Raw genomic sequence first — 24,491 nt, forward strand, 5'->3', positions numbered from 1 at the left:
GTTGATGCATCTGCTTCTGTTGTCGCATGGTGTCTGTCTTCCCCGTGTGTCTGTCTCCATGTCTGTTCTCCCCTTCTGTTGTCGCATGGTGTCTGTCTTCCCCATGTGTCTGTCTCCATGTCTGTTCTCCCCTTCTGTTGTCGCATGGTGTCTGTCTTCCCCGTGTGTCTGTCTCCATGTCTGTTCTCCCCTTCTGTTGTCGCATGGTGTCTGCCCCGTGGGTCTGTCTCCATGTCTGTTCTCCCCTTCTGTTGTCACATGGTGCCTGTCTTTCCCTGTGTGTCTGTTTCCATGTCTGTTCTCCCCTTCTGTTGTCGCATGGTGTCTGTCTTTCCGTGTGTCTGTTTCAATGTGTGTTCTCCCCTTCTGTTGTCACATGGTGCCTGGCTTTCCCTGTGTGTGTTTCCATGTCTGTTCTCCCCTTCTGTTGTCGCATGGTGTCTGTCTTCCCCGTGTGTCTGTTTCCATGTCTGTTCTCCCCTTCTGTTGTCGCATGGTGTCTGTCTTCCCGTGTGTCTGTTTCAATGTGTGTTCTCCCCTTCTGTTGTCACATGGTGTCTGTCTTCCCCCTGTGTGTCTGTTTCCATGTCTGTTCTCCCCTTCTGTTGTCACATGTTGTCTGTCTTCCCGTGTGTCTGTTTCCATGTGTGTTCTCCCCTTATGTGAGACGTTAACTTAGAAGGGATGAAGACTTTACACCAAAATTATCCCTTGATGTTACCTTCTGGTGAAATAACAGATTGGCTCACAAAATAAAGAATCTCACCCATGACTGATGAGCTCCCTTAAAAAACCATCTGTGTGAGACCAAATAGCCAAAAATTACTCTGAAGCAAAGAGGAGGCGGTAAGGGGTCAGGGAAACTGGAGTACGGGAAACTGGAATCCTGGAAATGGTGCAGCCAGAACACAATGAATGAAAATGACAACACATTGTGAAACACGGAACCAGAATCAGTGGATAATTTGTGTTGAAAGTGTTAAATGGGAACCTAATTTGCTCTGTAAACTTTCACTGTAAACACGATAAAATGTTAAAAAGAGAGAAGGGATTGAGGTTAGAACCTACCCTAAACCTGTATGACCTTGTTTAATTTAACTGATAAGAAAAGAAAAACTCTGTTTTCAAACAAGGTCACGCTTACAGGTACAAGGATTAGGACTTCAACATATCTTTTGGGGGGACACAAGTCAACCCATAACAGGCCATCACCTCGTGCCTGGATTACCGCCAAGTGTTCCTAACTGGTCTCCCAGATCCTCCCTTACCCTCTCCCCCAAGTCTCTTTTCTCAGCAGCCTAGTAAACCCTTTTTTTCCTGTTTGTACCATTATATAAAAACAAACAAAACCCGTAAACCCACTGCCAACTTACAGTGACCCCTTAAGAAAGGCTACAACTGTCCTACAGGGTTTCCAAGGCTTACGGAAGCAGACTGCCACATTTCCATAGAAGAGCTTGTGGGTTCGAACCACCGACCTTTTACTTAGCAGCCAAGCGCTTCAACCACTGCACCACCAGGGCTCCTTAATTTGTACCATTAGCCAATATTTTATGTGATTTGATATCAACTGTTATCTCTGAGCCATCTATAAGTTATTGTATTAGTTTACTTTGTTTGCTCACCATGTCTTAGCTTCTTGCTTTGTTTTGTTTCGATATACCCAAATAGGTTACTAGAGTGAGCTAACTTGATTATTGGTGAGCCTTTGAAGCACTAACATCCTGTTACCAGATGGCTAGACCTTTTACCAGGTATGTGAGCCTAGGAGTCCATTGACTATTCTTGTATAGATTCAGCTCAGGTGTCCTGGTAGTCGGTCACCTAGTGCGTGGTGCACGCTCTCACCTACAATCTTAGAGAAGCAGTGATGATTGGTGTACGTGCAAGTTTCTGGTAGCAGCAGGAGCTCACACTCTGAGGAGGGCAGGGGGCTGACAGCTTTTCCCCAAATATCTGTGAGGAAGGCATGTTCCTGTTCTCTAGAGCACTCTGGTGGGTGGGCTCTGTGGCAGTACCATAGGCATCCAGTGCTTTTTACATAAGGACTGGTAGGCACCACTTATCCTTGGAGCCCTGTTGCAGGTGGCTAGGTGGTGTGGGTGGAGCCTCCAGTTCTCAGGCCCCAGCTGTGGGTAGGTGAGAGGCCTGTTTAATAGGCAGAGTGGTATCAAATGTCAAAAACCTGCCTCTCCAGCACACAGCTGAAACAGTTACAGTCAGACCTCAAACAGATTTGCCCTTGCAATATAACAGCCCGATCCTATCTGCTGTAATCGGGCCACCTGGATCTATGCAGAGGTGAAGACAAAGTCTGTGGACTGCTTGGGCCTGGACTAGAGCTGCTTCTGCTCTGAGTTTTCAGATTAGGGTAGTCAGCAGAGTATTTTTCCTCCATTTGTTAGTTTGTGCCTTCTCCAAGGCCAGGGGAATGGCTCAGGGAGCGCAGCAGGGCCTATCTCTGGCCCAAGGAAATCAACTGTTAATGAAGCTGGCTGGGGCAGTGGGAGGAGAGATCAGATAGTTCTTTGAAAAGGAGGAGCTACTAGATCCTCTGGTAAACTAGACAAAATCACTTATCTTGTGCCAAGAGCACTGTTTTATCTCAGATTCTGGAGGTGTGTGTGGATTGTGTGTGCTGGCTCCACGGTCACACCAGGGGGTCAGGGCTGCAGCACCTCACTTGCCTCCTTTTGCTGAAGCAGCTGCATCCAAAATGCCACCGCCAGCCCCATCTCAGTCACACCAGGGAGTCAGGGGTGCACCACTTCACTTGCCTTCTTTAGCTGAAGCAGCCACATCCTGGGACGCTACCACCGGCCACGCCGCAGGGGAATAGGGGCTGAGGTGCTGCCACTGACTCGGCAACTCCTTGCTGCCTCTGCACCATCTCTCTGTTCCTCTGTCACTCCGATTTCTTAACTTTGCCTTTGATGCTCAGGGTTCCTGTCTTGTTATATATATAATCGATTCACTTGTTTTCTCGGGTCTTTGTTGTAAGAGGGACCACTGGAACCGCCTTGACTACTCGGCCATCTTGGCCCCACCTCTCTTACGAGCCCATAGTTTATTTTGCAGTAGTTTACAGCTAAATATCAAAAAGTTGGGTAAGTATCTGAACATGCTAAGTTTCTCTTACTAGTTTCATGTGGGTCAGTGAAGGTAATGATTCTTACTGAATGTTCTATTTGGAGCCTGGCCCATTGGTTCTCAAAGTGTGGTGTCAGCAAGTTCCCGTCAAGTCGATTCTGACTCATGGTAACTCTATGTATGTCAGAGTAGAACTACCCTCCATGGGGTTTTCTTTTTAAGGATTTTATTTATTTTGTTGTTGTTGATAATATATACAGCCAAACATATACCAGTTCAACAGTTTCTACATAAACAATTCAGTGACATTGATTACATTCTTCAAGTTGTGCAACTATTCTCACCCTCCTTTTCCGAGTTGTTCCTCCACAATTAAGATAAACGCATTGCCTCCTAAGGTTCACATCTAATCTTTGAGTTGCTGTTGTCAATTTGACTCCCTATAGATAGACCTTAGAAGAGCACAATGCTCAAGGCAGACATTCTTTACCAGTTAAGCTAAACTATTGTTTGGTTTAAAAAAGACTTCAGGAGATATTTTTGGTTTAAGTTTTAAAGATTATCTCAGGGCAGCAGTTTCAGGAGTCCATAGGGTTTTCTTCTTCAGGGTTTTTTTTTGTGTGTGTGTGCTTTAAGTGAAAGTTTACAAATCCAGTCAGTCTCTCATACAAAAATTTTTATACACCTTGCTATGTACTCCTAGTTGCTCTCCCTCTAATGAGACAGCACACTCCTCCTCCACCCGTATTCCCGTAACCATTCAGCCAGCTTCTGTCCCCCTCTGCCTTCTCATCTCCCCTCCAGACAGGAGCTGCCCACAGTCTCATTTGTCTGCTTGAGCCAAGAAGCTCACTCCTCACCAGTATCATTTTCTGTCTTATAGTTGAGTCCAATTCCTGTCTGAAGAGTTGGCTTTGAGAATGGTTCCAGTCTTGGGCCAACAGAAGATCTGGGGACTGTGACCTCTGGGGTCCTTCTAAGCTCAGACCATTAAGTCTGGTCTTTTTAGAAGAATTTGAGATCTGCATCCCACTGCACTCCTGCTCCATCAGGGATTCTCTGTTGTGTTCTCCATAGGGTTTTCGGTAGCTGATTTTTCAGAAGTACATCCCAGGCCTTTCTTCTGAGGTGCCTGGGAAATGGTCACAAGTGCAAGGACTCAGCCCCCACCCCCCGCCCGCCCCGACCAACTGCTTTAGAAACTCAGGTGGTGGCTAAGTGGTCCTTTTAAATGTAGTACATGCCAACTCACTCCTCCTCTGCTCAAGGCCCTGCAGTGGCTCCCATTGGACCCATCATCGTTTCAACAGTTGCCAAGACCCTACATCACACAGTCCATTCATTACATTGGTGTAAAAATGGTGTGGGGGCGGAGTCTGACCTCCTCTAACTTCTCCAGGGGGAAGGAAAATCAAGATCAACAGCCCAAGGCTGACTCCCATTAGACGGAGTTCAGTCCTGCCTCCTCTCTCCACCATCTTTACCAATTCTGACACCAACTGTCCTCCCACGCCACTCTCTGCTTCTCTGCTGGGTTTGATAATTCACTGCAAGTTCAGGAACACTCAGGATACTGTTCTTCCATCAGGACAGCTTCTTTCCAGCCGTGCGTGCAAGCATACCTCTCTCTGGCCCCTGGCCTCTGTCCTGTTCAGGCATGCTACAAAGTTCTTTTAGCTCTGCCAGTAAGCGCCCAGAGGCACTCCACTCCACCAGTAAGCCTTGTCCCAAAGGTACTCAGCTTTCTAATTCCATGGGCCAGGAAGCCCACTGCACTGGCTCCTGCTAGTACCTCCTGCCACGGTTTCTCTGCTGCTGTCTTCAGTGTTACAGCTCTCTCTAATGGTCTCCTGGTTCCAGGAGCTTCTCAGTGCAGGAATCTGCTCTTGGCTGTCCTTCCTTGGTGGTGGTGGAGTCTTCTTTCCTGCCTCTGGGATGGCCCATTTCAAGCCCAGCGGGATGGTAAAACTGACCAATCCCCTTGGTTAACCTTACTTGCAATCCCACTCAAGTGAGTTACAAAACCATGGTGAGAAAGGCCAAACAAGTGTTCCTCCACACCACGACTGGCTGCCTTGCTCTACCTAGAACACACCAGGCATGCTCCCACCCCAGGGTCTTTGCACATCTATTCCTTCTGCCAGAAATGTTCTTCCATCATTCCTTCACCTCCTTCAGGGACATGAAGCCTCACCTGCTATTTTAGTTATCTAGTGCCCAGTAACAGAAATACAAGTGAATGGCTTTAACAAACAAACTGATTCTCTCACAGTCTAGAAGGCTAGAATCCCAAATTCAGGGTGCCAGCTCCAGGGGAAGGCCTTCTCTCTCTGTTGATTCTGGGGCAAGGTCCTCGTCATCAATTCCCCCTGCTCTAGGAGCTTCTCAGCACAGGGACCCTGGATCCAAAGGATGCGCTCCACTCCCAGCGCTTCTTTCTTGGTGGTATGTGGTCCTTTTTCTCTCTGCTTGATTCTGTCTTAAAAGAGATTAACTCAAAATACAACCTAACTCTACAGATTTGATCCTGCCTTATTAACGAAACTGCCTCTAATCCTGCCTCATTAACATCAAAGAGGTTAAGATTTATAATACAGGATAATCACACCAGATCCCAAAATGGACAACCACACAATACTGGGAATCATGGCCTAGCCAAGTAAACATATTTTTGGGGGACACAATTCAATCTGTAACGCCTGCTCAGTGAGGCTTCCCCTCATGGTCCTTTTGTTAAGGTACAGTCCTTCATCCAGGTATAATCAACCCTCCTTCCTTCATTCTGACTTAGTGTATTTGGCTGATTTTTTAATTGCTGCAAGAACCAGAGTTCCATAAGCACAGGGATCTTTGTTTTGTTCCGTGATGTATCCTGCCATCTTCAGTGTTACATACAGCCCTCTCTCCAGGTCAATCAATTAACAATTGTTAGGTGCTGTCAAGTCGATTTTCAGTTCATAGCGACCCCATGTGACTGCCACATAGGAATTTCTAGGCTGTAATCTTCATGGGAGCAGATCGCCAGGACCATCCTGTGGAACCGCTAGGTAGATTCGAACCACCACCGTTTCAGTTAGCAGCCTAGCACTTAATCTTTGCTCCACCAAAACAAATCAAAACCCACTGCTGTCAAGTCTGACTGATAGGCACCCTATAGGAGAGTAACACTCCCCCATAGGGTTTCCTAAACTGCAGTCTCTACAGAAGCAGAGTGCAACATCTTTCTCCTGTGGCGCACTGGTGGGTTCGAACTGTGGACCTCTTGTTTAGCAGCCAAGCATGGAACCACTGCACCACCAGGTGTCCTTAATTAGCATTTAAAAGAAAGAAAAAACCTTAGAAGCAGGGTAGGGAGAAAGAAGGCACCAGTAGGATATTTTCTGCACATACCCAGGCACTTACCTATCTCTCTTTTTTTTCCAGTTATGTGAAATAATAACTCTCACATCTGAATGCTCAGTACGAGATTTCATACTAAGTGCTTTGTAGGTATCATCTTATGTCACTGTCACTATCACGGCAGTCCAGCCGAGTCAAGGCTGTCTTCTCTCATCGACAGAGCAGAAAACCAAGGCTCAGATTGTCTTGCCCAGGGCCCACTTGCTGGTCAAGTGCTTGGAACCCAGATCTGTCAGCCTCCAGAGCTCATAACTTTCTGAGTCAAGGACAACTTTGGCTTCAAAGGGAATCAGCACTGGGCTCTGCTGTCTGCCCTTTTTACTCAACTGCTAACTGAGAACATTACTTGTCTAAGTTATCTAGCACTGCTATAACAAATGCCACCAAGTAGGTGGTTTTAGCAAACAGAAATTTATTTTCTTACAGTCTAGGACACTAGAAGTGTGAATTCAGGGCACTGGCTCTAGAGGAAGGCTTTTTTCTGTCAGCTCTCGGGAAGGTCCTTGGCTCCTTGGTGATCTTCATGCGGTGTGGCATCTGTCTTTCCCCATCTCTGCTTGCCTCTCTGCCTAATCTGCTTTTTTTGGTATCTCAAAACCCATTCCACAGGTAGAGAGGTCAGGAGTTACACACAACACACGCTTTTGGGGGACACAGTTCAATCCATTAATGTGACTCCACTGGCGCTTCTCTCCCATGCAGGTTCCTCATGCGAGTGCTGGACTCCTACGGGGATGACTACCGGGCCGGCCAGTTCACTATCGTGCTGGAGGTGAGGGCACCCCTCTTCTGAGTGGGCCAGGGGAACTGTGAGCAGCCAGGACCCCATTTCCACCCACTTTCCCTTCCCCCCTCCAGGACGAGGGCAGCCAGGGCACTGATGCCCCCACCCCAGGCAATGCTGAGAACGAGCCTCCTGAGAAAGAGGGACTGTCCCCGCCCAGAAGGACCCCGGTACCCCCCGAGCCCAGCAGCCCGGCTGCTGGGGAGGGGCCCAGTGGGCGGAAGAGGCGGCGGGCACCCCGGGATGGACGTCGGGGAGCAGGAACTGCGCTGACCCCAGAGCTGGCCCCAGTGCAGGTGGGGGGTGGGTGGGACCAAGGGGGTGCAGGCCCAGGGCAGGGGAGAGCAGGAGAACATGGAGGGGATGCAGGGAGGGCTGGAAAAGGTCTGCAGTTGGACAGTAGAAGAGTTGCAAAAAGGCAGGCAGGGTGTTGTGTAGAAAAGGAGGCAAAGATGGAGAGAAAGAAGACCTGGAGAAGGTTAGGAGTAGAGGAGGAAGAAGGAGCAGAGAAAATTGGGTGGGAAAAGAAGGGGATGCAGGGGGAGTTGAAGCAAGTTTGGACCTAGGGATACTGGGGTTGCCTCTGAAGTCCTGGAGGCAAAGTTGTCCGGCCTGGGAAAGCAAGACTAGGAGGCTGGTGGGCACTCGCCGGACTCCAGGACCACTTACACCCTATTCCTCACCTCCCCAGATCAAGGTCGAGGAAGACTTTGGCTTCGAAGCGGATGAGGCCCTGGATTCAAGCTGGGTGTCTCGGGGGCCAGACAAACTGCTGCCCTACCCCACCTTGGCCAGCTCCCCCTTCGACTAACACGCCCCCCAATAAACTGACCCCCACATTTTGTGGCCACTGTCTGCGGCCATGCCTCTGATCACACACACAAAGTCTGGGGCAGCTTTTCAGGTTTTTATTGGGGGCCACAGGGGAGCCATTGTGGAGGTGCTCACAGTTTCTTCAGCCACTCCAAGCTGGGGCCTTGGGGGTCCTGAGGGTGGCTGGGCACGTCGGGCATATTCCCATCATCTCGGAGGGGCACTGTGAGATGGGAGGGTGGGCCGTTGAGACCAGCACAGCTCCAGTGCTGGCCTATCTTATATTCAGAGAGGGAATCACAACCCCGAGGGCAAGAGAGAGGAGGGTGGAGAGGACAGAGAATCAGAGATGCAGAGAGCAGCTGGGAGACAGACCTAGAGATATGGGAAACCAGAGAGGGAAGAGACACCTGGAAAGATGGAGACCCAAAAAGACAAAAATCCAGACAGCAACAGAGAGGCAAACCCAGAAAGGGATATGTTGTTGGGTGCTGGTAAGTCAATTCCTACTCAGCAATAGCATGTGACAGAGTAGAACTGCCCCGCAGGGTTTTCTCGACTGTAATCTTTACAAGAACAGATCACCAGTTATTTCTGTGGAGCCACTGGGTGGGTTCGAACTGCTGACCCTTCAGTTAGCAGCCGAGTGCTTAACCTTTGTGCCATCGGGGCTCCTTCAGAGAGGAACAGAAATCCAGAAAGACAGCAGAAACTCAAAGCACAAAAATGGACAGGATTAATTTTATGGTCTATGAATTATTTCTCCATTAAAAAAAAAAGATCCCAAGAAAACCAAAACCAAACCCACTCATAGTGATCATATAGGACAAACTAGAACTGCCCCATGGGGATGCTGAGGAAAGACCCACCCTTAATTATCGTTCCCCAGCACAGGGAGACTGGGTCTGTCCCAGAGGACCCTACTTGGCTCCTACTCACCTGGGTAGCAGTAGGGGGTGGCCTGGTTGATCATGCTGGCGTACTTGGTGTAGGGGCTGAACAGGGGCAGAATTATAGCTGTGGAGAGACACAGGGTGAGGCCCAGGAGGTGGCGGCACTGGGGAGGGGGAGGGAGGAGCATGGGGACAGAAAATGAATTTTGGCAAAGGAGGGGGGGTTGAGTGCATGGGGGTTTGGGGGCAGGGAGGTGTAGCACCCTTACCCTGCAGGGCACCTTGAGAATCCCCATTTATGGGTAGGGGATTTGTTTACAAGTCTTTTTAGGGGGTGGGGGTGGAAGCCATGCACTTACGGATACATCAGCCCTAGAGGGCAAAGGGAGGAAGTGGGTGCTCAAGGAATGAGTGTGTCTGGGTGTAGGGGTGTTCATGGAGCATCCGGGAAGGGAGGTGTCTTGGGAATGTTCCGCAGGAATGATGAACTGTTACTAACTGGGAGCGGGGAGGAACAGTCACTGAGGAGGTACAGACTGAATAAGGTGGGAGCGGGAGTCCTGGGGGGTGGAGTGTGTAACAGGAATGTTCTAGGCCAGTGCTGGCCGATAGAAAGATGACATGAGCAATATAAATAATTTTACACTTCCTAGTAAGTCACATGAAAAATATACACGTAAAGTTAGTTAAAAAAATATATTTAACCTGATATATCCAAAACAGTATCACCTCAACGTGTCACCAGTATAAAAAATTATTTTACATTCTTTTTGTCATATTGTTGTTGGGTGGCATCAAGTCAATTCCAACTCATACCAACACCATGTAACAGAGTAGAACTGCCCCATGGCATTTCCATAGGCTGTAATCTTTACAGGAGCAGATCTCCAGGTCTTTCTCCCAAGAAGCAGCTGGGTTCGAACTACCAACCTTTCAGTTAGTAGCTGAGCACTTAACCATTGAACCACCAGGCTCCTGGTCACACTACAGCTTCAAGGTTCAGTGTGTACTTCCCGCCCACCCCATCTCAATTCACCAGCCCCATTTCAAATGCTCAATGGCCATGTGTGGCTCCTAGCTGCCCTACTAATCGGCCCGACCAGCTTACCTGAACCTTACCCAGTGTGTGGCCTTTAGCACACAGTATTGCCAGTGTGAGGGAGCCCTAGAGGAGCAGTGGTTAAGTGCTCCCCTGCTAACTACAATGTCCGTGGTTCAAACCCACCAGCCGTTCAGCAGGACCAAGATGTAGCAGTTTGCTTCCGTAAAGATTACAGCCCTCGAAACCCTGTGTCACATGGGGTCAATATTTGTTGGAATCCATAGCAATGGATTTGATTTTGTTGGCCTATTGCCAATGCCTTTAAACTCTGAAATGCAGAATCCTAAGCTCCATCCCAGGCCTACTGAATCAGAACCTACGTTTAAACAAGGCCCCCTTCCCCACTTCCAGTGATTCCAATGCTCTCTGAAGTTTGAGCAACCTTGTTCTAGAGCAGAGGTTCTCAAACAGGGTGGCATATTAGAACGGGTGCGGCATTTTCACAAAATACAGGTTCCCCAGCTCCTTCTACCCAACCAACTCAATGCAGGCTGTAGGTGTGGGAGGCAGGGGGCTCCCGGGCAGTTCTACTCTGTCCTATAGGGTCGCTGTGAGTCAGAATAGACTACAAGGCAGTGGGTTTGCTTTAACGGTCTTCAATGCACAGCATGGAGGGTAAGAGCCTCTCCTTTAAACGGATAGCGAACCTCTTGGACCTGGGGAGGGCGGTGAGGGGATTATGCAATATTCTTGAGGGAACTGTAGTTCCTGGGAGTGAGGGGTTGTAATGTTTGGGATAAGGGTCGTCAATGGAAAGTCGTTGGGTATTGGCACACTGGTGACGGCACAGAATGTTCAGGGCAGCGATGGGGCCTTGGGAATAAACATGGAACGCTAGCGGTGGGATGTTGGTTGGGGGGGGGGATTTGATCTTGGGGGTAAAGATTGGACGCTAGTGGTGGGCGATGGGGTCTTCGGGGTAAAGTGGAACGCCGGTGCGGGGTGATACACGTTTACGCCTGGGGCACTCACGCACCGAGTCCCGTGATGGTGAAGGATGCGACCAGCACCGGCTCCTTGCCCCAGGCATTCTTGAGGTAGGCGGCGAGTCCTGGAAGGATGGGCGAGGAGGGTCACCTCTAAAGAGTCTGCCCGCGGTGACCTCTAACTCTCTTGTGCCACCCCTGCCCAAAGAACTCCTTCGTAACCTCCCTTCGTGACCTCGGCGTTCCCCTGCGGCACGGACCCCCACCGTCTCCTCGAGTGCTCCAACACACCTTCTCCCGGTCTCTGCCCGGGGAGGGGAGCGGTCCTGAAATTACCCGAGCCCCCGCGCGCCTGGGACGCCCGCACTTACTAGCCGCCATCTTCGTCCCGGAGGGGGCGGCTTGGACGCGGAGCACTCTGGGAGTTGTGGTACGGCCCAGCTGAGTTCGCGCGTGCGCCCTGGAGCAGAACAGAATTTCCCAGGTGGCGTAGTGTTGAAGAACTACCGCTGCGCCCAAAAGCTCGGCAATTCAAATTCACCGGGCGGTCCTTGGAAACTCTGGGGCAGTTCTACTCTGTCACAGGGTCCCTATGAGTCGGAATCAATTCCATGGCAATGGGTTTTTTTTTTGTAGCGGCGGGAGGAGACAGAGCGCTCCAAGTTTAAGTGCAGCCGGTCTTTGTACAGCTGGCGCGTCTGCTGTTAGACCTTTAGGCTCTTTCTCTCAGCCTTGAAGTCTCTTCGGAGGAGTATCTTCAAGTCCTCCTGTTGCAACTCGTCTAAGGCAAAATCCTAGATTCCACATTTAACAGCTTACTTATGAAACGTCATTTTCCAGATTGAAAAACGGAGGGTCTGAGCAGTCGAATGAATGGCGTGTTTATTATTTAGGTCTCAGCCCTGAATAATCTTGTCCAAGAAGTGCTAGCTCTCACCCTAGACGGGTTAGGAGCCGTCTGTGGCTCTCGCACTGCCTTGTACTACCTTTCCGCCGCCCCCATTAAAGCTCAGATCGCAATTTCATATATATATATACCCAAAACCAAACCCAGTGCCGTCGAGTTGATTCCGACTCATAGCGACCCTACAGGACAGAGTAGAACTGCCCCGTAGAGTTTCCAAGCAGCGCCTGATGGATTCGAACTGCCAACCCTTTGGTTAGCAGCCGTAGCACTTAACCACTACACTACTGGGGTTTCCATATATATATATACACATACATGTAAATTTTTGGTGACAATATACACAACCAAACACATCTATTCACAATTTATACATAAACTGTTCAATGACATCGGTTACATACTTCACATTGTGTCACCATTCTCACTATCTCTACCCACATTGTTTCATCACCATTAATTTTGACTCTCTGTCCATTAAAGTTCTCACCTTTGCTTTAGATGAACTGTTGTCAGATTAAGCTCGTATAGATAATTCTTTATAAGAGCACTATGCTCAGAGTATACTTATTCAATATGTATGCTGAGCAAATAATCTAAGTAGCTGGATTATACGAAGAAGTACGTGGCATCAGGACTGGAGAAAGACTCATTAACAATCTATGATATGCAGATGACACAACCTTACTTGCTGAAAGAGAAGAGGACTTGAAGCACTTACTGATGAAGATCAAAGACTACAGCCTTCAGTATGGATTACACCTCATCATAAAGAACACAAAAATCCTCATGAGCTGAACCAATAAGCAACATCATGATAAACAGAGAAAAGATTGAAGTTGTCAAGAATTTCGTCTTACTTGGATACACAATCAACACCCATGGAAGCAGCAGTCAAGAAATCAAAGAACACATTGCATTGGGCAAATCTGCTGCAAAAGACCTCTTTAAAGTGTTAAACAGCAAAGATGTCACTTTGAGGACTGAGGTGCACCTGACCCAAGCCATGGTCTTTTCAGTCACCTTAAATGCATATGAAAGCTGGACAATGAATAAAGAGGACCAAAGAAGGATTGATGCCTTTGAATTACGGTTTTGGCAAAGAATATTGAATATACCATAGACTGCCAGAAGAACAAACAAATCTGTCTTGGAAGAAGCACAGCCAAAATGCCTCTTAGAAATGAGCATGGCGAGATTTCACCTCACATACTTTGGACATGTTATCAGAAGGGACTGGTCCCTGGATGTCTTAGGCTGGGATCTCCAGAGAAGCAAAACCAGTGATGTATATATATATATATATATGGCACTGGGTACATGTAGGGAGAGAGAGATTTAAATTAAAGAAATGGCCCATGTAGTTGTAGAGGCTGGAAATTCCCAAGTCCATGGATCAAGCTAGAGGCTTCTCCTGACTCAGGTAGCTGCAGGGCTGACAAATCCCAAGACTGGCAGGTAAGATGGTAGGCTGCTGGCTCACAGGCTTCAGAGGCTGATGAATCCCAAGATTGGCAGGTAAGCTGCTAGCTCAAGTCCCAAGAACCAGACGTCAGACAATGAGCCAGGTGCAGGATCCAGACTAAGTAAAAGCTAGTGAGCTTTGCCAGAAAGTCAACATATATTGGATGTAGGCCACACCTCCAAGGAAACTCTCTTTCAACTGATTGGCTGCTCATAGCAGATCTCATTGTGGAGGTAATTATATACATCAGATCTCACTATGGAGATGATTACATCATTACATAGCTGCCAAACTACATCATAAGTGCCAAACCCAGCCAAGCTGACACACAACGATTATAGTCCGCCCCTTGTCAACTTGGCACCCGTATACATCTCCCTAAACCATACAAAACCTCTAAATAAAAACAACCATAAAATCATATTTGCAACTAACCTGATGCAACAAACAGGTGTACAACTGAAAACACACTAGCCCTGTTTATGTCTTACATCTAATAAGTTCAGAAAACAAAAATATACGATGCACACATACAAGGAAGAAATACTCATAACAATTACAGTCCTCATTTCTACAACTGGTCACGTGGTTGTAGCTGGTATTTAAAACTACCTTCTTCCACCAAGAGTCTCTTCAAGGCAATCTAGGCTTTTAACTTACGCATTGCCATTGGGTCAATTCTGACTCATAGTGACCCTATAGAACAGAGTTGAACTGCCCTGCAGGGTTTCCAAGGAGTTGCTGGTGGATTTGAACTGCCAACCTTTTGGTTAGCAACCTGCACTCTTAACCACTGCGCCACCTTAAAACCCTTCCAGCCTCTACCCATTCAGTTTCAAAACAGCTTCCACATTTTAGGTATCTGTTAAAGCAGCACCCCACTCTGGGTACCAAGTTCTGTCTTAGTTATCTAGTGCTGCTATAACAGAAATGCCACAGGTAGATGGCTTTAACAAACAGAATTTATTCTTTCACAATTTATTGGGCAAGCGGCCCCAGGGTCAAAGACATGCTCTGCTCCTGGCTCTTCTCTTTTGGTGGTATGAGGTGCCTGTGCTGAGAGGCTCCTAGACCAGGGGAAGATTGATGACAAGGACGTTGCCCCAGAACTGACAGAGAGAGAAAGCCTTCCCCTGGAATTCAGCTGGCACCCTGAATTCGGACTTCTAGCTTCCTAGATTGTGAGAGGATAAATTTCTGTTTGTCAGAGTTATCCACTTGTGGCATTTCCGTTACAGCAGCACTGGATAACTAAGACACTGGAGAAGGACATTATGCTTAGTAAAGTAGAGGGTCAGCTAAAAAGAGGAAGACCCTCAATGAGATGGATTGACACAGTGGCTGGAACTATGGGCTCAAACACAGAAACAATTATGAGGATGGTGCAGGACCAGGCAGTGTTTCATTCTGTTGTACATACTGTCGCTATGACTCAGAAACAACTCAACGGCACCTAACAACAACAACAACATGCTCAAGGCAAGTACTCTTTATTAATTGGCTAAACTACAGTTTAGCGATGGCTTCATGGGATTATTTCAGTTCAAGGTTTAAAGATTATTTCCCGGCATTAGATTTGGGGTTTCCCCCAGTCTCAATGGATCCAATAAGTCGGGTTTCCACATGAGTTTGAAATTTTCTTCCATACTTTTCCTCTTTTTGACCAAGATCCACCTGTCAGGTCCTTGATCAAAACATCCAACAATTGTAGCTGAGCACCATCCAGATTATACCTTTTTGAACTGACTTGTTCCCGGTCTGTCTTTCCATTAGACTGGGAGCTGCTTGCAGGCACGGATGGGGTCTGATTCCCCTCTGTGCCACTGGCATCAAGCAGCACAGAGTCTAGGAAGGAATGAGTGCTTCATTAAAAAAAAAAAAAAAAAAAAGTTGGATTAATGCACACAGCTGGTTAGGAATGCCTCCTCTCACAACTTTTTCCACAGCAGCATGGGATGGTGACACAGCCACTCAGGGGCTCCCAGATCCCTCCACCCTTCTCTATACAGGGCTTTGCTTCTGGCTTTGTGGTGTTGCCTCATTTCTTGGAAGGTGACAGGGCACAGCTCCAGCTTGCATCCAGATCTGCCCACCATGGACCTGCTGCTGCTCCTCTTGCTGCTGATTCTCTGTGAGCACTCCCTCTTCTCCCTGGGCCCCAGGCTGGGCTGGGGGGCAGGGAGACAGGCTCTGAGGACCCAGACACCCCGAGGGAGCAGGGGGCAAGGAACTGAACTACAGAGTCTCCCAAAGGGCGGATGCAGGTTTACCAGGCAACACTAGCTGGGGGTCTGGAATTCTAGGCCAGAAAGAGGGGACAAGCCTGGGGCCCAGACTCCTAAATTCTAAAACAGAAGGAGGTGGGGGTCTGGAATTCCTGGGAAGAGAAGGGAGTTGGGAGCAGGATTCTCTGGATCCTGAGGTGGTCTAGGGTTCTGGACTTCTGGGCCTGAGGGAGGAGGGGCTGGGGGCCCAGACTCCCAGGTCTAAGGGAGGAGGGGCTGGGGGCCTAAACTCCCAGGTCCTAGAGGATAGATAGCCTGGACTACAAGATTACTGAGGGGAGAAGAGGTGGGGTCTTAGATTCCCAAGCCCCTAGGATAGAAATAGGTTGGGGGCCTGGCTCCTGGGTCCCTGGAAAAAGACAGAGGTGTAGGCAGGACTCCCTACATCCTGGGAGAGAAGGGGGCTGGGTGCCCAAACTCCTGAACCCCAGGGACGAGAAACTGTGAGCTCAGCATACTGGAAAATGTGGAGCCCCAGGGCCTGAACTCTTGGATGTACAGGCAAGAGGGGGCAGGGCCCAGACTCCTGGCCTCTTAAATTGGTGGGGAATTGGATTCCTGGCTTCTGAGAGAGGAGGAAATAGAGGCAGGATTCTTCTTTCCCTGAGGAAAGAAGGGCTGAGTACTCAGATTCCTGGGCTGCCAATGAGGTGTGGCTGAGAGCAGCCTAGGGCTTTGACAACACTGACCACTCTCCAAGGAACCCTGGTTGCTCAAAGTTAAGCACTCCACTGCTCTCCGAAAGGAGAAAGATCTGGCGATTTGCTTCCATAAAGATTACAGCCAAGACAACCCTACTCTGTCATATGGGGCTGCCATGAGTCACAATCGACTCAATAGCACCTAACAACAACAGCTCCAACTTCCACAGGGCCTGAATGTCATACAGATATCACTTCGCCTGGTGAGTAACATCCCCCAGCCACCCTCCTTGACACCTTATTTCCAGCTACTCAGGTTTATTTTGGTGCACAGCTCCACCCTAGACTTCCTTCTTTCCTGTCTTTCCTCCTTTTCTCCTTCCTCCTTTTCTCTGTCCCTCCGTCTCTTCTTTCCTTGATCTCTTTAGTGACAACGATGACGTTATGGTCAAGATCATGAATTTTGGTGCTAAACAGACCTAAGCTGGAACGTGGGTCCCTAGAAGAAGAGGAGTTGGGAGGATTTTCTGGATCTTGAGGCAGGGCTAGGGATCTGGACTCCAGGGTCTGAGGGAGGAGGGGAAAGGAGGCCTAAACTCCTAGGTCCTGGAGGAGGAGTGGGCCGAGGGCCTGAAATTCCAGATCACTGAGGGGAGATGGAGGTGGGCTATTAGATTCCCAAGCCCCTAGGAGAGAACTAGGCTGGGGACTAGGCTTCTGGGTCCTGAGGGAGGAGGGGACAGTTTCACCATCTGTATCAGTTTTCTAGGGCTGCCGTAACCAAATATCACAACTGGGTGACTTAAAACAACAGTTCTGGGAGATGAGAATCCAAAATCAAGTTTCATGGCTCACTCTAAAGGCCCTAGGGGAGGATCTGCTCCATGCTTCTCTTCTAGCTTCTGATGGTTGCCCGCAATCCTTGACATTCCTTGGCTTGTAGATGCATCACTTTAATCTCTGCCTCCATCTTCACATGGCCGTCTTTCCCCTGTGTGTCCATGTTTCCATGTCCAGATTTCTCTCTGCTTATAAATTAGCAGTCATATTGGATTTAGGACTCACCCTAATTCAGTATGACCTCATCTTAACTTGATTACCTCTACGAAAACCCTGTTTACAAATAAGGTCACATTCACAGGTTCTGGGTGGACACGACTTTTTGGGAGACACTATTTTACCCATTGAAGCCCTGGTGGCATGGTGGTTAAAGCACTCAGCTGCTAACCAAAACATTAGTGGTTCAAATCTACCAGCTGCTCTGACGGATGTGGCAGTTTGCTTCTGTAAAGATTACAGCCTTAGAAACCCTATGGGACAGTTCTACTCTGTCCTACAGGGTCGCTATGATGCAGAATCAATGCAACGGCGAGTTTTTTTTTTTTTTTTTTAATTTCACCCATTATGCTGTCATATTAATTAGATGACCTTCAACAAACCACTGCTCGCCAAGAATCACTTTTTTTCTCTGTAAAATCGGCTACTGTAAGGATGTAACGGTGTAGGGCTCAAGAAATAGCAACTAGTACAATTCCAACTATTCCCCCAGCTTTTCCCATTTGGAAGCCCTTTCCCACAAAAGTTGTGTGTCTCACCCTAAGATATTTCTAGATTTCTTCCTAGGTTTTCTGACATTTGGATGTGAGAGACCGCTCCTTTCTTTCAAACCTTCTCTCACTATACCCCAACCTTAAATAAGAATCACCTGGAGAATAACACTTTAGCTATCAATTTATTTTAATTCAGTTTTTTTTTAATGATGAGGTTAATATAAAGTCATGGTTTTAAAAATTAAATTATTACCAAAGGTTATAAAGAGAGGAGTAACAGCTTCCCTCTTCTCTCTTTCCCATTTCCTTAATCCTCTGAATCCTTACAAAAAAATTTCCATGCATTCACACACATGTACGACCTTATACACGTCTTCTTTTATGTACTTTTTTTGCTAAAGCAAAAATGATATTCCATGACACATTCTATTTTGCAGCTTACATTTTTCACTTCATAATCTCCCTTGAAGATATTTCTGTGTCACTTTTTTTTTTTTTTTATATAGCTAGCTCAAGGAGCTCTGATAGCACAATGGTTAAGTGCTTGGCTGCTAACTGAAAAGCTGGCAGTTCAAACCCATCCAGCAGCTCCGTGGGAGAAAAGACCTGGTGATCTGCTCCCATGAAGATTACAGCTTAGGAAACCCTACGGGGCAGTTCTACTCTGTCACATGGGGTTTCTGTGTGTCAAAAGTCGACTTGATGGCACCTAACAACAACACAGCTAGCTCAACTTTTTTTTTTTTAACTGTTGCCATTGAATTGGTGGATTCTGGTTGATTTGGCCATTCCACTCTTGGTGTATACTTAGGTTGTTTCCAATTTTTCACCTTCACAATCAGTGTCCAATGAGAGCTCCAGTATGAGCTCCTTGTGCACATGTGTGTGCATTTATCTAGGGTGGAGTGGTGGAATTGTGTGGGTCATTGGTTATGCTCTTTGTGTATCTTGATAGAAACTTACAAATTGCCTTCTTCAAAGGGCTCCTATCAAGTGCACTCGAGTGCCCATTTCACTGCATCACCCAAATGGAATATTAACCATTGTTTTAATTTTTGACAACCTGATTGGCAAAATATTTCCTGTTGTTTTATTTCCATTTTTTTTTTTAATAATTACCACTAAGGTTGAGTAACTTTTTCCCCCAAATGTGTTTTGATCAATTGTGTGCTTCCTCTTCTGTAAATTTCCTATTCGTTCCCTTTGTCCAACTTTCTATATTCTTAATCTATGTCGTTTATGAGTAAAAGAATTTCCACCAATGTAGTCAAATTTATTAATCTTGTCCCTTATGAATTTTTCATTTTGTATTTAAAAAAGACCTTACCTACCCCAAGGCAAATATATTTTCCCACATTTTCTTCTAATGCTTCTGTAGTTTTTTTTTTTTTTTTTTTAACATTTAGGTCTTTAACTCATTTGTAATTTGTTTGGGAAATGGTGTGAGGTAGGGATCCAACATTACTTTTTCCCCCAAATAGATAGCAAATTGTGTGAACTATTGAAATATGTTGCAAATATTCAGGAGTGCTATTTAAAATTATGGATTTCTGGGGCCCACCCCATAGTTTAACAACTAGGCAGTAAAGCACAGGGTTTGTGTTTGCATTTGTATTTTGCATCCTACTCCTCTTGTTTGCAGCTGGTTTTGAGAAGCCCTGATTGTAGTTCAGCTCCACCTCCATTTTACAAACAGGGAACCAAGGCAGAGAAAGGGGTATTGATTGCTCCAGGTGACTTTCCTCCTTCCCCACCTCCCTCTTCATCTCCTCGGGCTGCCAGGAAGCCCAGTGACCCAGGCATCTCCATCTATTCAGTCCCCCCAGCCTCATACCCCAAGCCATGGCTGGAGGCTCAGCCAGGCGCAGTTGTGACTCCCAGGGTCAACGTGACCTTGAGGTGCCAAGCTCCCCAACCCTCCTGGAGGTTCGCACTCTTCAAGGCTGGAGAGATTACCCCAGTGCTGCTTCGGGATGTGGCTGCGGAGCTGGCGGAGTTCTTCCTGGAGGAAGTGACCCCAGGCCAGGGAGGCAGTTACCGCTGTTGCTACAGGAGGCAAGGGTGGGGGCCAGGGGTCTGGTCCCCACCCAGTGATGCCCTGGAACTGCTGGTGACAGGTGAGGTCCAGGTGGGGAGGAGTGGAGAGGAAAAGGGGCACAGGGGTGATGCGATGGGGGAGAGAAGAGGGATAGAGAGATATAGGGGAAGAGAGACACAGGAAATACATACATGTATCTATAAATACATACATAGAGAGACAGAGAGACAGAATGATTCACAGAAATAGATGCATGGGGAGAAGGGACAGAGAATACAGGGAGAGAGAGAAAGGGAGATATACACAGAGCTACGGATAGAGATTGATTAATTTGCAGAAACCAAAGACAGACATGGGGAGAAGGGACAGAGAAATACAAGGAGACAGGCAGAGAGAAGTATATAAATAGATTCACAGAGACACATGTGGAGAAGGAGCAAAGAAATAGAGGAAAGAAGAGAAATGGAGAAGGGCAGGCTTAAGTAATGACACAGAGGGGAAAAAAGCTAACAGAAGAGAGAAGGAAGAAGAGTCCCTGAGTGGCACAACTGGTTTGCACTGGGCTGCTAACTGAACGTTGGTAGTTCAAACCCACCCAGTGGTACTGCAGAAGAAAGGCCTGTGATCTGCTTCCATAAAAATGGCAGCCAAGAAAACCCTATGGTGCTCAGTTCCACTGTATCATACATGAGGTCACCATGAGTTAGAAGCAGCTTGATGGGAACAGAGGCAAAGTCTCAGTGAAACAATCACATCCAGATAGAGACATATACTATAGAAACAGTGGCTCTATGTTGCCCCCCTAGGTGGCTCAGTGGTGATTTTATCCCCATAGGTGACATTTAAGGAGTTCTGACAGCACAGTGGTTAAGTGCTCGGTTCTGTTAGAACCCACCAGCCACTCCTATGGCAATGTTGCGTAAAGATTACAGCCTCGAAAACTCAAATGGGCAGTTCTACGCTGTCCTATACAGCTGCTATGAGTCGGAACAGACTCCACAGAAGAGGGTTAGGTGACATTTGGCAATGCTTACAGACATATTTGGTTGTCACAACTTGGGGGATGGGCATACTACTGGCATGTAGTGGGCAGAGAACAGGGATGCTTCTAAACATCCTGTGGTGCCTGGGACGCACCCCTCTCCCCAACAGAGAATTATCCAGCCCCAAATGTCAGTAGTATGGAGGTTGAGAAACTTTGGGAGAAACACAATGAGAAAGACTCAGAGAGACACAACCATCTGAAACCCTGGGAGAGAAAGAGTTGCACAGAGAAACAGACACAGAGAAAGAATTTAGTGAGGCCCAGACGGGAGGGGAAAGGAACATGCAAGGAGAGAGACACACACAAAAAAGGCGTGCTTGGAGAGGAGACTGGGAGAGATGGAACATGACGCACAAAGACAGAGACAGACATGGAGATGGAGAAACCGAGGGAGACTCAGAGAAGGTGAGAGACAGAGACATGGAGAAACTGGCTGAGACAAAAGGAGAGAGAGAGAGAGAGGAGAAATGGAACAAGGGGAATGAAGTGCAGGAGGAGGGGGAGACAGGAGGAGGGAGAGGAGGAGAGGATGGAGGAGGAGGAAGGAGGGGAGGAGGAAGTGGAGGACGGAGAGCAGAAGGAACAGATGGCGGGAAGAGGCCCAGGATTCGGCGCCCACCCGCGCTCAGGCCCTCCCCTCCTGTCCTCCGCACAGACGTACTGCCGCCACCGTCGCTGGTGGCACTGCCCGGGCCGGTGGTGGCGCGCGGCGCGAACGTGAGCCTGCGCTGCGCGGGCCGCGTGGGCGGCATGAGCTTCGCTCTGTACCGCGTGGGAGAGGCGGCGCCGCTGCAGTACCGCGACTCAGCGCAGCCTTGGGTCGACTTCCCCCTGCCCGCCGCCCGCGCCCCCGGCACCTACAGCTGCTACTACCACACGCCCTCGGCGCCCTATGTGCTGTCGCAGCGCAGCGAGCCGCTGGTCGTCAGCTGGGACGGTGAGGCCCCGCGGACATGCACCCACCCCTCGGTCCTCAGACCTGGGAGTCCTGGCCTCCAGCCCCTCCGCCTTCAGACCGGGGAGTCGTGGTATCCAGCCTCCTCCCTCAGACCCAAGAGTCCCGGCCCCGCCCCTTCCTGCCTCAGACTAGGGAGCCTACGATCCCCGCTTTTATCCTCCGCCCCGCCCCAACTTTGAGACTGGGGAGTTAGGTCCCCAGTTCCAACCTGGGAGGTTGAGACCTAGAGGGTGGAACCGGGACTTCGGGGTCCGCACACTGAAGGTCTCTCTCCCTCCTCTTGACCCCCAGGCGCTTTACCCTCGGACTACACCCAGGGGAACCTCTTACGTCTGGGGCTGGCTGGCCTGGTCCTCATCTGCCTGGGCGCGCTGATGGCTTTTGACTATCGCAGCCAGAGCTACGCTGCTGGGGGGCTCCTGTCATGAGCCCCAGGGGAACTGGATAAAGACTCTGGCAGCTTGAGAAGACTTGCTGGAGAGGGACGGAGAAGAAGCTGAGACCCCTGGGGTTGGACTGGCAATTTTCGAAGCCTCACAGCCTGTGAACCTCATCCCCCACTGCTGACCCCAATTTATAATAACCAGCCTTCGCCTGTGCCCCCAGCTCTGTAGCTTCCTTCTGGGCCATTTCTCCACAATTTCACAGTTGAGCCGGAGGTGATAAACCAGAAAAACCAAACCTATTGCACTTGCGTCAATTCTGGCTCATAGCGACCCTATAAGACAGAGTAGAACTGCCCATAGGGTTTCCAAGGCTGCAGTCTTTACCACAGTAGACTGCCATATCTTTTCCCCTCCTCAGATCGGCTGATGGGTAGAACCACTGACCTTTTGGTTAGCAGCCCAGCTTTTTAACCACTGAGCCACCAGGGTTCCAGAGGTGATATCGTGGTTAAGGCTTCCTAGTCAGAAGACCTCAGTTCCAATCCCGGTGCTGCCACCTGTTCGTTGCGCTGCGTTAGAAAAGCGATGTTCCCCAAGCCTCGGTTGCTTTCGCTATAAAATTGGCGTGCTGATAATACCTACTTCCTAGGATTGTTGAATGGATTAAGTGAATCACAGAGCATTTAAAACAGTAGCTGATGGTAGTAAGCACTCAATAAGTGTTAGCTAGGGTAATTATCAACAATGCGTACCAGACTTGCAAGACCTGGAACGAAGGTTTCTGTCTTTTTTTCTATTGTGCATGCTCCAGCTCACTTTTTAAGACATTCAGTTTTTTTCATAATATCACTCTTGGTCTTGGAGCAAACCGAGCCTAAACCCCTCCTCAGACCGCCTCGCGCTATAGACCAAGATCTGACCAAGTAGAGCCCCACCCCCAATTCCAGCTTTATTTGCATGGGGCTGTTCTCCTTGAACCTCGATTATGTAAGGCTGGGTTCATTGCTAGGCAATAACAGGGGGCGTGTGCACAGTACTGCTTTGACCAGGACTTGGCGTTTGATTGAGTTCCCGCTGTGTTCATGGCTTCTGTCTCAGTTGTGGTCAAGCCATTCCATGTTGCAGCCTAATGTTTGTGTTCATTATTTTACTTCCCTTCCTCCCCAAGGCCTGACTGATCTACACATTTTCTCCTGAATTTATTAATGTAATTTCTTCTAGTTTTAATCTGGCTAACCTAGTGTCTCTGCCATCCTCATACGCATAGATTTTATGTTTGAGCAATTTTTGCCGCATAATGCCTTATGTGTTCCTTTCTTGGTCTATGTCGTAATTTGGGTGGAGTATACACCCTCTGCTATTATTTTAAGTTTCCCAACCTACTCCTCCTCTGTCCCCACTTTATGGAGAAGAGGATGACATTCGATTTTTTGACAATTTCATTTTTGGGCAGCCCCAGCTCTGCCACTCAGTAGCTAGGTAACCTTCAACAATATACAGACCCTCTTGTTTTGTTTTGTTTTCTTCTTCTCTGAAAGGGGAAACTAGAAATACCTACCATACTGGGTTCCAGAGAGAGTTAAATGAAGTAACCACCCCCCAACACATAGTCAGAGCTTGAGAAATCTTTAAATCAGTGGCTGTAATTTTTTCTTTTTTTGGACTGGGACGTAGAGTAAGAAGTAAAGTTTACATTGCGACAATGTTCTCACACACATATCCCAAACACTCAAACCTGTGGCCATTGAGCTGATTCTGACTCATGGTGACACCATGTATTACAGAGTAGAACTGCTCCATAAGGTTTGTTTGGCTGTAATCTTTATGGAAGCAGATCACCAGGCCTTTCTTCCATGACACCACTCATTTGCTCATTAAATGGATAAATATGTCATTTATTTACTCATTCATTCATTCTCTGTCATCTATCCATTCATTCATTGAGTCTTATTCTTATTTCTTTGTATTCATCCATCCAGCCTTTTACTAGCTCTCATTTATGCACAAATCTATAATTTCATTTGCCCTTATCCGTTCCTTCTCCCATTATTCCAGCCATTTATCCATCCCTCTGTTCATCAATCAATTTTTAATCTACTCATTTCATTATTTATTTAGCTATTTAATATCCATCAATCTACCCATGCATTTATCTATTCAGTAAGCCTGGGATTTCTTCATCATAGTTTATCCAGTGGCTAATGCAAGGCTT

At 48.0% G+C, this 24,491-nt stretch overlaps 3 protein-coding genes across 9 annotated transcripts in view; 2 read left to right on the forward strand and 1 right to left on the reverse strand.

The window, feature by feature from the left end:
• The window catches only part of TFPT (TCF3 fusion partner), a 37,312-nt gene extending 29,133 nt beyond the window's left edge, over window positions 1-8,179 (forward strand). For 4 of the 6 annotated variants that reach the window (XM_049900342.1, XM_049900343.1, XM_049900341.1 and 1 more), the window contains exons 4-6: window positions 7,192-7,261; window positions 7,348-7,569; window positions 7,965-8,179. In XM_049900342.1, coding sequence (XP_049756299.1) covers window positions 7,192-7,261; window positions 7,348-7,569; window positions 7,965-8,084 — 412 coding nt within the window. In that variant the 3' untranslated portion in view covers window positions 8,085-8,179. The remainder of the gene's footprint in view (window positions 1-7,191; window positions 7,262-7,347; window positions 7,570-7,964) is intronic. The other 2 variants (XM_049900345.1, XM_049900346.1) reach the window with 2 other exon arrangements.
• NDUFA3 (NADH:ubiquinone oxidoreductase subunit A3) lies at window positions 8,167-11,455 on the reverse strand. The gene is made up of 4 exons (XM_049900349.1): window positions 11,379-11,455; window positions 11,058-11,132; window positions 9,026-9,103; window positions 8,167-8,309 (listed from the first exon to the last, which is right to left on the reverse strand). The coding sequence occupies exons 1-4, from the start codon at window positions 11,386-11,388 to the stop codon at window positions 8,218-8,220; spliced, it is 255 nt and encodes an 84-aa protein (XP_049756306.1). The 5' UTR covers window positions 11,389-11,455; the 3' UTR covers window positions 8,167-8,217.
• A 4,015-nt stretch (window positions 11,456-15,470) lies between these two features.
• On the forward strand, window positions 15,471-22,439 carry OSCAR (osteoclast associated Ig-like receptor). 2 transcript variants are annotated; one of them, XM_049900347.1, is made up of 5 exons: window positions 15,471-15,507; window positions 16,533-16,565; window positions 19,652-19,969; window positions 21,591-21,872; window positions 22,185-22,439. In XM_049900347.1, the coding sequence occupies exons 1-5, from the start codon at window positions 15,471-15,473 to the stop codon at window positions 22,319-22,321; spliced, it is 807 nt and encodes a 268-aa protein (XP_049756304.1). In that variant the 3' UTR covers window positions 22,322-22,439. The 2 variants fall into 2 exon arrangements, with proteins under 2 accessions (XP_049756304.1, XP_049756305.1); XM_049900348.1 differs by having other exon boundaries at window positions 19,670-19,969.
• The last annotated feature ends 2,052 nt before the right edge of the window (window positions 22,440-24,491 follow it).

Source organism: Elephas maximus, chromosome 11 (assembly GCF_024166365.1).
Source record: "Elephas maximus indicus isolate mEleMax1 chromosome 11, mEleMax1 primary haplotype, whole genome shotgun sequence".
Taxonomy (NCBI): Eukaryota; Metazoa; Chordata; class Mammalia; order Proboscidea; family Elephantidae; genus Elephas; species Elephas maximus.

What these genes read in the sequence shown, in the direction of transcription:
- NDUFA3 (XM_049900349.1), bottom strand. An exon ending in CTTCACCATCACGGGACTCG is followed by an intron (nt 9,104 to 11,057) that starts GTGCGTGAGTGC and finishes GTCTCTCCACAG; the next exon opens with CTATAATTCTGCCCCTGTTC. An exon ending in CACCCCCTACTGCTACCCAG is followed by an intron (nt 8,310 to 9,025) that starts GTGAGTAGGAGC and finishes CCCATCTCACAG; the next exon opens with TGCCCCTCCGAGATGATGGG.
- OSCAR (XM_049900347.1), top strand. Translation starts at nt 15,471, where the DNA reads ATGGACCTGCTGCTGCTCCTCTTGCTGCTGATTCTCT. An exon ending in TACAGATATCACTTCGCCTG is followed by an intron (nt 16,566 to 19,651) that starts GTGAGTAACATC and finishes CCAGTGACCCAG; the next exon opens with GCATCTCCATCTATTCAGTC. An exon ending in GCTGGTCGTCAGCTGGGACG is followed by an intron (nt 21,873 to 22,184) that starts GTGAGGCCCCGC and finishes CTTGACCCCCAG; the next exon opens with GCGCTTTACCCTCGGACTAC.